The 13,107-nt window shown below is 35.9% G+C and overlaps 1 protein-coding gene across 6 annotated transcripts in view; it reads left to right on the forward strand.

The window, feature by feature from the left end:
• The first annotated feature begins 333 nt into the window (after positions 1 to 333).
• LOC124942409 (protein MICRORCHIDIA 6) overlaps positions 334 to 13,107 on the forward strand; it is a 36,022-nt gene continuing 23,248 nt past the window's right edge. For 4 of the 6 annotated variants that reach the window (XR_007099696.1, XM_047482910.1, XM_047482912.1 and 1 more), the window contains exons 1-8: positions 334 to 499; positions 2,375 to 2,686; positions 2,885 to 2,971; positions 3,062 to 3,096; positions 6,275 to 6,353; positions 6,449 to 6,535; positions 6,615 to 6,690; positions 7,337 to 7,415. Coding sequence is in view for 5 of the 6 variants with exons in the window: in XM_047482910.1 (XP_047338866.1) it covers positions 2,551 to 2,686; positions 2,885 to 2,971; positions 3,062 to 3,096; positions 6,275 to 6,353; positions 6,449 to 6,535; positions 6,615 to 6,690; positions 7,337 to 7,415 (579 nt within the window). In the remaining variant the exon portion in view is untranslated. Of the gene's footprint in view, positions 500 to 2,374; positions 2,687 to 2,884; positions 2,976 to 3,061; positions 3,097 to 6,274; positions 6,354 to 6,448; positions 6,536 to 6,614; positions 6,691 to 7,336; positions 7,416 to 13,107 lie in introns of those variants that run through there. The other 2 variants (XM_047482911.1, XM_047482914.1) reach the window with 2 other exon arrangements.

Here is a 13,107-nt window from a genome sequence, read left to right on the forward strand (position 1 = left end):
TGATTTTACATTTAATTATATATAAAAATAATAATAATATATAACAATGATTTTAAAATAAAATTTTATTATTTTAAATAAATTCTCAAGCATTTTTAGATATTAAAAATATAAAAACAAAAAATATTATGAAAATTTTCATATTTTCAATACATATACATATAATTAATATAAAATAAGTTGGGCTTATATTATATTATAATTTGCATATAATATTTCTATAAATTTGTACTGGGTTTGGATGAGCCCATTTGATCCTCCAGTAATTTAAAATATGAGAAAATTACCCTTTTCAGTTTGTTGCGTATAGGCCTGGAACAACCGCTGTTACGGTAACTATCATTGCGGTCGTGTTTGGTTCCCATCGCAGAGCTTCTTCTTTATACTGAGGGTTGAGGAGATCGACAAAGTGAGAGAGTGCCAACGTAGCGGTTGGTTATCATCGCAGAGCTTCTTCTTTACGTTGAGGGTTGAGGAGATCGACGAATTGGGTGCTCAGGTTTGTTCATAATCCTTATTACCATTTACTTTTCACTTGATCAGATTTTTCAATTTTGGTACTTGAATACCTAATTTTGTCGTGTGTCGGTTGTGGTGAGGCACTTAGCTGGACACTCTTGCATTATCAAGTGAACTAAGAAGAGAAATCATAGGAGGTGAATGGGTGAAAGAAGTTAATGAGGGTTAATAGACAGTCCTAAAGGGAGAGAAATCAGGAGACCCCATTCTAGGTCTGTGGATCAATTTAGGAAAGGGATAGATCATACGAAAAAAATGTTGCAATCGATTTACATATGTCCTCTAATAAAAAATGGGACAACAAATTAAGTATATAGCTCGCAAACACACTTAGTCACCAGGCGTAGAACAAGCTCAAACTCAGGATCTTAGGGTTTTATCCAGCTCTTATTGCCACTAAACTAGAAGAGGGGATAAAAATGGGACAACGGATTAAGTATGTAGTCCCCAAATACACTTAACTATTTAACAAGACGCAGAATTTTCCGTTTGACGGGTTCAAACCTAGGAACTTAGGGTCAGTATCCACCTCTTGTCTTCGCTAGGCTAGAAGAGGGGATGTGGTCTAATGTTTTTACCGTACTGGTTTAAATGTCATTTCAGAATCATAATAAGTAATGCCTAAACTTTCAGATAGCAATTTGATATGTAATAACAAATTAAGAATAAGTTTTGGTTAATCCCTTCTTAAATCATAGTTTAATAGTTAAACCTTGTGATCTTATGCACATGTTATTCGTCTTCGAGGCAAGATACATTTGCAACTTTGAGATATCATGATGCATGTTTGGACGAATTCAAATAAGAAAATAGTGTAAATGTGTCATGTATATCTTACTTTTGCTATAAGAACCTGCAAAAACCCTATCTATGTTTGTAAGGATGTAAGATTCTAAGAAAAGAGCTGTCAGTGACTAACTCTATGTGAGGGTTTGTTGTTACATCTCAAATTTATTACGGGGCGAGTTTTTCTTGGGTTTTGTAGAATTCTGGCTTGACGTGAATATAATTTCTTTGATTTTTAACTAGAAAGATGGTCTAACACATGGTTCAATTTAAAATAAATATGGTACATTAGTTTAATATTTCCTTAACATCTTGTGTTAAATGACCATATTTTTAGTTTGTAATAATAGTCTCTGGCTATGTTTGAACTATGGGTTTAACATCATACTAACCCTATTTAGTAATATTTTTTTTCTGGATACGGAATTGACAAGGAAACCACAAATGATTTTCTGGATATATCTCCATACATGTTTTTGGTATGAAAGGTGTAGCTAGCTAGATATACCAGGAATTGCTGTGCCTTCAAATGACTCCTTCTGATCGTGCAACCATTTGATTATAATGAAATTTGGATATTCTTTAGCTTTCAAGACGATTTTTGTAGCTCTCATTGACCCCTTTAAAATATTGCATCTAGCTGAAGGAGCAATTCTATTGTCGCCGCCTATTTTAGGTGTATGTTGATCTAACGCCGGACCAAGTTCACATCCACTGACATCATCCCATTTAAATCCACACCTAGAGTATACATTTGGATTAAATGTTCCAAATGAAGCCATATTACGAGTATATTAGTGTCGCATTTTTCAAATTGTTGTCACTATTTAGTATGGAAGGTTTTGTTCATGCTTACAATATTGAGAATGTGTTCAATCATGTTTCTATCATGTACATTGGTGGTTCTATTTGCTAGTTGACATGTCATTAAGCTTGATGATTTTACTTTCCAACCTTTCTTGAGAAGAAGTTTGGTTATTAGATTTATGCTCCTTGAAAATTTTGGAAGCTTTTGGAAAATTGTTAGACATTTATTTGTGCTAATTATTACTACTGTGGAATTATGCAGTGATGATGAAGTTGGAGAAGCTGATATAGGAACCAGGCTCCTGTTGCAAATTGGAATACAAGAGACATACAAAACCAAATTATCCAAGCATCAAAAGTTTGACGTCCATTACGTGAGACAAGATTTTGATGCTAAGTGTAAAGGATTGAAGAACACGTTAAACGAGAACACTCACGATGGACCAAAAACCTCATTCCATCAATGATTCAGAACTACCCTTTGCATCACCAACATGTGCACCACCAATATGTCGACAATTTTGGAAAGCTGGAAGCTATGATAATGGGAATACTCCCAAGTCCAACATTCTAAGTACTCCTTCATCATTAATCTTCTGTATAAACTTAATATAAAGTATTATTCTGTATTAGATTACACGGTTTACACCAGATTCATGATTACCATGGAATGATTATTATCTTTTAGTTATGTTTATTTGCTTGCACTACTTGGTTCTATGAAGCAACCATCTAGACGATTCTGATATCTTTTGCGTTTTGAATTGACAAGGGGGAGGTAGTCATTTACATGTCCATCCCAAATTTCTTCATTCAAATGCCACGTCTCACAAATGGGCTTTTGGTGGTATGTGTGAGAGTTAGTAAGCTGTCTTTTCTTAACTTCACGAGTTTTTTTTATGCAATTTAGTGATTCTTGTATTAACTTAGAGCTTTGTTATGTTTGCAGCTATTGCAGAGCTGCTTGATAATTCAATAGATCAGGTTATTTTTCTTTTTAGAACATGGTTCACATATTTTTTTTTCTGCATTTATTATTGACAATTGAAGCAAAATTGTTTAACTATTATTCTAACTTCAACCAAAATAATTAATAAGCATTGTTATAATTGTTTATATATATATTTCTTCTCCTTAATATTCGGCGATACTCTAATATGATATTTTATTATATTTCTGGTTCGTGAAGAGGTAGTGTTAGGTTATGAGACAATTAGACTAGTTGAGTAAGTTGGGCCTTTGTCCTCTTTTATAATATTAGCTTAGTTTGAATTAGTATAAATGGTGGTAATCTTTCATTAGTAGTGATCAGATAGTTAGTTGATAATTATAGTTTTCCCTCCTAAAGCTTTCTCTCTTCTCATCTCAAGTTGTATTCCTCCTCCTATCAGTTAGGATTTCTGTCCTCATCTCTATCATAATTCTATGAAATTAATTATTTTCTCATCTATTTCTATATCACCTTAAATTGCTGGTATCAAAGCATCTTCCTTCTCCTGTATCACTTTCCTTCAGAATCTGTCCATCTGTACTCTCATTACTGTCATAAGGAATTTCGGATAATTTTGTAATTCTCGACTGTCGCATGGCACACTTCCTGCCGTGAATCAACTTCTTCAATTTTGAATTTTGTGAGTCGATCTAGGTGTGTCGATTGATCCGTTCGGTTATGAAGATAGGGTCAAACATTCTTTTAAGTCGATTATTAAGTCAATTACGGCTGTATTTGAATATTGATCGTCTGTGAAGTGATTTGCGATTATTGTTCCGATTGTTGCCGAATTGTTAGGTTATCTAGAAATTTGTTGAATCAATCTGTGTTTCGTTTTGCTTCCAAATTTGCCGAATTAGTAGAGTTGAGTATGGAATTGTGGAATCAATGTGTGATGTGTTGCGGCTTTTTAATTAGTGATATGCAATTACATATTCATGAGTCAATTATTGTTGTGTTGTTTGGAAGATTGTCGTCAACAATGAATTGGAAATTAGATAGTCTTTTGGAACAATTGATTAGACAATCTTTGTTATAAGCTCCCGTTCAAATGGTTGAAGATCCGGAGCAAGCTAAATCGACAAATGTGTTGCTCAAATTGGAAGAGTACTTGAGAAGATTCGATTGAATTGAAAAATGATGGAAGAAATATTGAATGTATTGCATAAAGAAATGGAAACTAAAATCAAGGTTAATCCTCTTGCAAGGTTGGCTAAACCTAACTCTATTGTGAGTTTTTCTCAAGATGTGAAGAAACTCAGAGGATAAGGAAATTTTTTGTAAAGAAAATTGAGAAAAATTTCATTATTATTAAGCAATCCCAAGAAGTTCAGTTGGAGGCAAAACATATAGATGCTAAATTTCACAAATCTAAACTTTAGAAAAGTGTGGAAACTGAATCTGTTGTTTGAATAGAAGGATTATGAATGGCATCCTCCATGGAATTATATTAAGTCAACCCTTCCAGCAAATGTATTTGTGCAAGACACTAAGGCCATGCCCTTGTTAGTAACTTAAGTCAACCCTTTGAGCACTCTCACAAGTCTTCTTCATTTTAGACCTCCGAAATTTGAGCTGAATCAAACTAATCATTGTCCTCTTCGATTTGGATAAATATTTACCGCCTAGGTTGAGGTCGATTGTAGAAGTTCATAAATTATAGTATTGATTTATATGGCCATGCCCTTGTTAGTAACTTAAGTCAACCCTTTGAGCACTCTCACAAGTCTTCTTCATTTTAGACCTCCGAAATTTGAGCTGAATCAAACCAATCATTGTCCTCTTCGATTTGGATAAATATTTACCGCCTAGGTTGAGGTCGAGTGTAGAAGTTCATAAATTATAGTATTGATTTATATGATTTTATCTTCTTAGTTAGACTTTTTTTTTTTATTTCTCCCAATTATCTGTAGGATTTAGGTGATATATCATATCCCTAATAAAGAAGATCTTCTCATGTTTATATGTGGTATACTGTCAATAATATCTGTATCTTTTCTTAGCAATTACCACACTATGTCTTAATTTTATGCTGAGCTGAATACAAGAAACTCAATTGCTAAGGACAACTATCCACCAAAGTTTAAAAATTGGATGTTGGGGGTTATAATATTCTTCCCCGTGTCCTAAGGTGCCAGTTTGAATAAAAAGGAACCAACATTCTTAGATAATCGCATGGTAATGAATGTAGTATGGTTGTAAATATTAGGGTAGGGTTAATTATATCATCAACAATTTTGTTTTTAGCAAAATTTTGTTCCAATACATTACTAATCTGTTTGATTTAGCTCTCTCTGCCCACTGCTTGTGCCGGTTGCTCTGATAAGGTAAAGCCCTTTTCAATCTGATCATTGCGTAACTTGTACGCCACCCTGTGAGGGTTGATCCTGTTTGTGAGTTTCGGATTTTCCATCCCTTACTTTTTCTCTGCGCCACTTTAACTGTGGGTTTTGGATCTATTTCTGATGGTCCCGGCTTCAGTGGCTGATCTCCCTTGCTTCCGTTGGAATCTGATGCTGAAGCTTGTATCCAATTTAATCCAGTCAGTTGGTTGGAATTTCTGGGTACAAAAAGTGTTTCCTTCCTATTGAACTTCACAGTCTTCACTTCTTTCAATCAGGCGAACAACGTTTCTAAGCTCGCTAAGATCTTCTTCTCACTCAATTATCTGTGAATTCTGATCTATCCAGTGATGAGAAATCAATTGGGGGTAATTATATGTAGCACGCTCCAAAAGTTGTATGTTCCACATAGTGGAGAAAGCAATTGGGTAATTATCTGTAGCACGCTCCAAAAATGGTATGTTCCACATCAGTGGAGAAAGCAATCGAGAGACACCAACACTACCAAAACATGTCAAGTATATTACAATTTTGTTTCTTTTGTTGCAGTGGTAGTCATTTCGATTGATTGCTACCTTGTAAAGTTTTTTTCCAGTCTGATATTTCTTAGACTATTTACTGTAACAAAATCAACAAAATATATACTTTTTTCATAGCAAAAAAAAATCTGTTTGATGTTGATACTTCTATTCTCTATATAAGTACTTCCTAAGACTGTTAACAAACAAGTATGATATAGATATCTGACTTCTTAAAATAGTTTTTCTCTAGATTTTCTTGCTTCTCATTTCACCAAAGCTGCGAACTGTGATGTTTCAAATGTTGACAGATAACAAATGGGGCCACATTTGCTATTGTGGACAAAATAAAAAATCCAAGGGATGGAAGTGCAGCTTTACTGATTCAAGGTATTGCTGTCCACTTTTAATCAACACCTCTGAAGTTTTCTTGTTTGCTTGAATTTCTATGTATTTTGTTTTCATATCAACTTGTGTTGACCTAGATGATGGGGGTGGGATGGACCCTGATGCAATAAGATGTTGCTTGAGTTTTGGTTTCTCAGATAAGAAGTCATCGGCCATTGGAAAATGTTTGTATCTTTTACTTATGTCCTAATGTCTCCCTTGGTTAGTTTAACTATAACTAACAATTTACTTTTAGCCTTTTAGATGGAAATGGTTTCAAAACTAGCTCAATGCGACTTGGGGCAGATGTTGTCGTTTTTAGTCGCCACTTGAAGGACAGGTTAGTAGTAAGACAATTGTAGTATAGAACTTTTATGATAAATCCGTTTTTCTTTCTATGCGGAGCATAAACCATGGATTTGTATTGCTATGCATGGTTCACTTTCATTCTGATGATTGATGCCTTGATTGGTTGTTTATAAAGTATTTAACAAAATAGGCTAAGTAAAACATGTGCTGTTTGCTTTAGTAATTGCTTTCAAGTATAGAACACTTTATGAATCTTTGATAAAGCAGTTAATATTCTTCGCCAAATCAAATTGGAGCAAAGACTCATGAGAGACATGGAAAATTTAAGGGTAATCTGCTTTGCGAAAATAACTGATTAGTTGCATATGTAGATTATATGTTGTCGAAACTGTTAACTTAAATGATGTTGAAAGTGTGTGAATATGGATCTTGGTTGGTAATGATTAGGAGAATATGAAATGGCAGAAGAATTCTTTACGCAAGTTCAGTTAATATATTAGGGCACTACAAAATTGATCCTTCAAGAAAATGTTAGCCTTTTTGAGGTATAAACAGTTCCTTGAATCAGTAAAGCTGCACTACAAAATTGATCTTTCAAGAAAATGTTAGCCTTTTTCTTAACTTTGTTTACTATTATTAATTTACATTTTATCTTTTTCTGTGCCATATCATCACAGGAAGTTGACTCAAAGCATTGGTCTTCTGTCATACACATTTCTAACCCAAACAGGACATGACAGAATAGTGGTACCAATGGTAAGTAATTATTACACATTGCAAAGCTTGTTGGATTCTTTAATGGTGACTCTTGATCAAATATGATTTTCTTGTGATTCTTAATACAAAGATTTTGGAATTTGTTGATGCATTACTAGAATGAATGAAGAGAATTGAATTAAAAAAGGGAATTACTAATCTATTTGAATGTAAAAGGATAATTGTCTAATTAGTAATTGACTATAATTTAATCGATAATCATCCTTTGACTTTATTACCTTGATTTTAGAATATAATCACTACCTAAAATACATTGATTCTAGGAATAGAATCTTACCCTAGCATATCCCATGATTTCCGGGATAATGTATATCAGAAAGAATTCGGATTTCAGGTTTGCTTAATATACCTTACTCTTGGGAAGATCCAAAGTTAGAACTGTTCAATGAATTGATGAACAACCAAAGAAGAAGACTCAAAGTTAAAAATTAACTTTTCTAAATCAGGCGGGTAAGGAGAGATTCTGATTACAAGTGTGATACAAGGGGAAAGAATATTAGGGTTATTGATAGAGTAGTATAAATAGATTGTTTAGAAATTTATGAAATGATTTAATTAAAATTTCTGGTTAGAATTTCTCTCCCTCATCCCTATTGTATTCACCACAGTTAGGTTCTATCTCCTTCCTTCATCACTTCTTCAATCGTCATCTCAATATAATTCTTCCATCGTTTTATGTTCAAGATTTATACCTAATTCTACTATAAGGTATAACACTGGTATCATAGCTCTTTTTTGGCAAAATAGTGTGTACAAATTGAGGTTTATACCTGAAACAGATCTGTATTTGCGTCCTGTTCCGTAGTCGCTGCTTAGAATTAGTTCACAAGATTCCTAATCGAATCACTGAAGAAGAAGAAGATCGTCGTAGAACTGTTTATTCTTTTGGCGCGATCGCGAATCTGAGTTCACGATATTCACATGATTGCTATCCGCCTTTGTTAAACCTAGCGACCGTCAACGTCGTTCCTGTTTTCCGATTGTTACAGAGATCAAAGTCGGTGTTCGTCTGAGGACCAGTGAAGAAGGTGGTTTGGAACCTGAGATTATAGGCGTCGTCGTAACAATGCAGATGAGACTGAAACCCTAACTTTATAGTCATGAACCACCACTTTCAGATAAATGACAACATTCCAACTTCCGGTTTGTCAACCGGGAAGAAGACTTCGTAAATCAGGTTTGATTTCTGATTTAAATTTTTGAGAGGCCGATAGAGAACCAAGTACTGCTTTCAGGTTATTGTGTGATTGCTTAGCTTGAAGATAGGGTTGAATTTTGTATTGTGTTCCAATCGTACTCTTAAAGAGAAAAATCTGACTGAGTAATTAAAAAGGGGACAGATTGTATCAGAAGGACCTGTTTGTTCATTACCTGCTCTTTATCTGCTCCATACTGCTGTAGCTGGTACCTTCCTTACTGATTCAGCTGCTCAGTACCTACTCCTTAGGCTGTAACATTAATTAAAAAGTTCAATTGAAATATGGTGTGGTTGATTTGAAAATGATTTTCCCCAAATTCTTTGGAGAAAATGTTGAAAATGTCGAAGACTGGATTTATAAGGCTGAAAGATTTTTTCGGGTTAACGGTACGCTGGAAGAAGACGAGGTGCATCTTGCGACAACTCACATGAGGGAAAAGGCACTACGATGGCTTAGGGAACATGTGGTCATGAAAACTCTCAGCAAAGGATTGACGTGGATAGAGTTGAAACAACTATTGTGACGTGAGTTTGGGTCATGTGCAAAGGACGATCCCCGACATATACAAAAGAAAGTGCAGCCAGAATCGTGGGAGTTAATCGCGGAACAGTGTCGACAAATAACCGACTGATATAATGAGAATTATATTTGTACAATATGTATTCTAGGTTTGACAGTACCTTAGTAACTGCCGGTAAGAAGTAGAGAATGAGAATAACTGCAAGATCTGCAATTGATAGAGAGAAAAGATTGAATTAGAAGAGAAGTAGAGTATGAGTAGGGAAAGATAATTCAGGAATACCTGAAGAGTTCAATTCATCAATAGTCGTTTCTATTCCAATTCAGCAAGTATTTAAGGCAGAATTATTCACTCTCTGCAGTACACTCTAACTGCCTTTGACCCTCTGCAGTTCACTCTAACTGCCTTTGCCAGCTGGCAAGGCCAGCTGTTACTACCCTCTGTTATAACTGATGCAGTTACTCACTGCCACAGGAACTGCTATCTCTGTATATCAGCTTATTCCAAACTAAACTGCTATCTGCTGTATACCAGCTTATTCCAAACTAAAACATGCTGTGTGTGTACAACTTATTAAAAACGAAATTACCGAAATTACCGAACATGCCGACTTCTTTAACAATCCGTCGACTTATTAAGGGTTAGAAAACCTAACCCTACAATGCTCTCATTAACGCAAATCCAGTTTTGAAAAAATACAGCTACCATGTAATTCATCCATTAACTCTTCAATTAAAGGAATTGGAAATTTATCTTTAATGGTTACCTCGTTTAATCGTCGATAATCAATGCATAACCTCCAACTTTGATCCTTCTTCTTTACAAGTACAACCGGGGAAGAAAACGGGCTATAACTTTTTCTAATCACCCCTGCCTCCAACATTTCATTGATCATCCCTTCCATTTCGTCCTTTTGAAGAGTAGGATATCTATAAGGTCTCAAGCTGACAGTTTGCGCTCTCTCTTTCAAACAAATTCGGTGATCATAGCTTCTATTAGGAGGTAAACCGGTTGTCTCTTGGAACAGATCGTTAAACTCATAAAGAAGATCTCTTATCTGATTCTCTATATCCGTCTCGGGTAACGAAGCCAGGAATGAAAACAGTTCTGTATCACTATCTTCTTGATTTTTTATACTCAGCATAGCCACCCTTGCTCCTTTTCTGATTGTAGTTTCCAAGGTTCGGCCTTCTAACATTTCCACTTCCTTGGTAGTATGACCCTGTAAATTCACCATTATTCCTGATTGCTGAAAGGACATTACCAATCCATTAAAATCCCAGTTTAGATTACCCAAAGTCGATAGCCATTCGATTCCCAAAATGATATCATATTTTGGTATGGACATCAGTCTTGCATTAACAATAAAGTCTACACCCTGGGAAGACCATTTCAGACCCATGCATTCACTGCTAGTTATCAACTGATGCCCGTTCGCCACTGTTACAGTTAACGGTCGTGTAGGAGATGTGACAAACTCAGTACCTCGAATTGCCCTAGGATTCACAAAATTATGTGTGCTGCCTGAATCCACCAACACATATACCGTGTTCTTACCTACATTGCCTTTGATCTTCATTGTCTCAAATGTGGTAGCTCTTTCGAGGCTCACTGCCAATGCTTCTGCTGTTATTTCTTCTGTCTTCGTTCCATCGATATCATCCAATTGACTTTCAGCTTTCATTACTTCAATACTCATAACTATAGGCCCAGACTTACACCTATGCCCATATTCCCACATTTCTTCGCAATAGAAACATTGATTCTTCTTTCTTCTTTCATCCAAAGTTTTTTTGGTCGATATTAAACCTTCGAGAACTCTGATTAGTGACTGCTGGTTTCGGCAATGCTCCATCATTAACAGCAGTAGTAGAAGTATTCGTACCTATAATTGAGCCTCCCGACTGCTGATCGATTATAGCCTCCCGAGTAGTTGCTTCTGCTGCCAAATGCAGGTTGCTTAGGATTAGGCAGTAGAGGACTCCCTTTATTTGCTAGATAGCCCCTGCGTACCAATGAATCACACACTGCCTCTTGCAATTTAATATTTGTTCTCTCCTGCAGTTTAACCATTCCCATAGCCTCCGATAATGACCCAGGTTTTTGAATTCTGATTGGATTTGCAATCTCCTCTTTCAATCCGTTTAAATAGCCTTTAATTGAGTATTCTTTCGTAAGGTGTGGTAACTTGTAGATGACGTCCAAGTATTTCTTACCAAATTCCTTAACCGAGGCTGACTGCTTAAGATCTTTCCATTCGTCTAACGGATCATCAAATTCACTCGGACCAAACTCTTTTAATACCAGCGCCTTTAACTCCTGCCAAGTCATAGCTCTTCCCGGTAACCTGTGTTGTAGATGCGAACTGAACCAACATCGGGCTCTCCCTTTTAAGTGTGCACAAGCATATTCCAGTTTTGATTCTTCCAATGTGTGATCCACCTGAAAGAACATTTCCACTTCGTATATTCAGTCATCTACCTCCTCGCCATTAAATTTTGGGAAATCCATTTTTGATAGTCTCGTCGGTGGTTGATACATATAATCTCGTTGTTCCCTTTCTTCAGGATGTTCACCTCGATATCTTCTTTCCTCACTACGTCTGCGATTAGGTTGGCGTTCACCTCCGTATTCACCTCCACCTTCACCTCTCGGTTCTGGATTATTGCTACTAGATGCTGGAGTTAGCCGTCTAAGTGCATCGTTCATTGAAGTCATCATCGCCTCCATCCGATCGAAACGATTTTCTTGCGCTTGTAAGCGTTCTTCCTGCGTTTGGCTACGGCTACGAATCTCATTCAATTCTCCTTCCATTCGCGTTTCCACCATAATGCCAAGAAAGTTGCTCTGATACCAATGATATAATGAGAACTATATTTGTACAATATGTATTCTACGTTTGACAGTACCTTAGTAACTGCTGGTAAGAAGTAGAGAATGAGAATAACTGCAAGATCTGCAATTCATAGAGAGAAAAGATTGAATTAGAAGAGAAGTAGAGTATGAGTAGGGAAAGATAATTCAGGAATACCTGAAGAGTTCAATTCATCAGTAGTCGTTTCTATTCCAATTCAGCAAATATTTAAGGCAGAATTATTCACCCTCTGCAGTACACTCTAACTGCCTTTGCCCCTCTGATAAGGCCAGCTGTTACTACCCTCTGTTATAACTGATGCAGTTACTCACTGCCACAAGAACTGCTATCTCTGTATACCAGCTTATTCCAAACTAAACTGCTATCTGCTGTATACCAGCTTATTCCCAACTAAAACCTGCTGTGTGTGTACAGCTTATTAAAAACGAAATTACCGAAATTATCGAACATGCCGACTTCTTTAACAATCCGTCGACTTATTAAGGGTTAGAAAACCTAACCCTACAATGCTCTCATAACACCGACTTACTAAAATCATGGAGGATCGCCGATGAAATAAAAAGGCAGAAACAAAAGGCTGATGAAGAAATAACAAGGCAAAAGTGGAAAAATGGTCGTAAAAAAATCATCTTTGAATCCGATGAGTTAGTGGAAGATTACTATCAACATGTAGAAGATGTGGGACAATCGACGCCTTTTCCATTGAAACATTCGGCTCCATACAAAGATGTAACCCCTATTGATGACGATTGTTCTAAAGTGGAAGATGCGCTTCTCTTGAAGACTTTTCTTATGAAAAAGAAATGGAGATTCCACATACTAATGATACAAAACACGACAATCTCAATCTTGGTCAAGAAATTTATGATAATTCATGTTCTTCGTTTATTCATTTGCAAGTTTCCCTAGCATACGATGACCGAGAGAATACAAAGACAACCTACGTTGAAAAGGATGATCATTATCGGGGTGACTCGGGAGAAGCTGAAATTGAAAAGAATGTTTGAAGATGTTTTGGGCCTTGAAGATAGGATGTTGGCGTTTAATCCCATTTCTCAAGCATTCTTAGTGCCAAGT

The sequence above is a fragment of the Impatiens glandulifera genome, chromosome 6 (genome assembly GCF_907164915.1).
Source record: "Impatiens glandulifera chromosome 6, dImpGla2.1, whole genome shotgun sequence".
Taxonomy (NCBI): domain Eukaryota; kingdom Viridiplantae; phylum Streptophyta; class Magnoliopsida; order Ericales; family Balsaminaceae; genus Impatiens; species Impatiens glandulifera.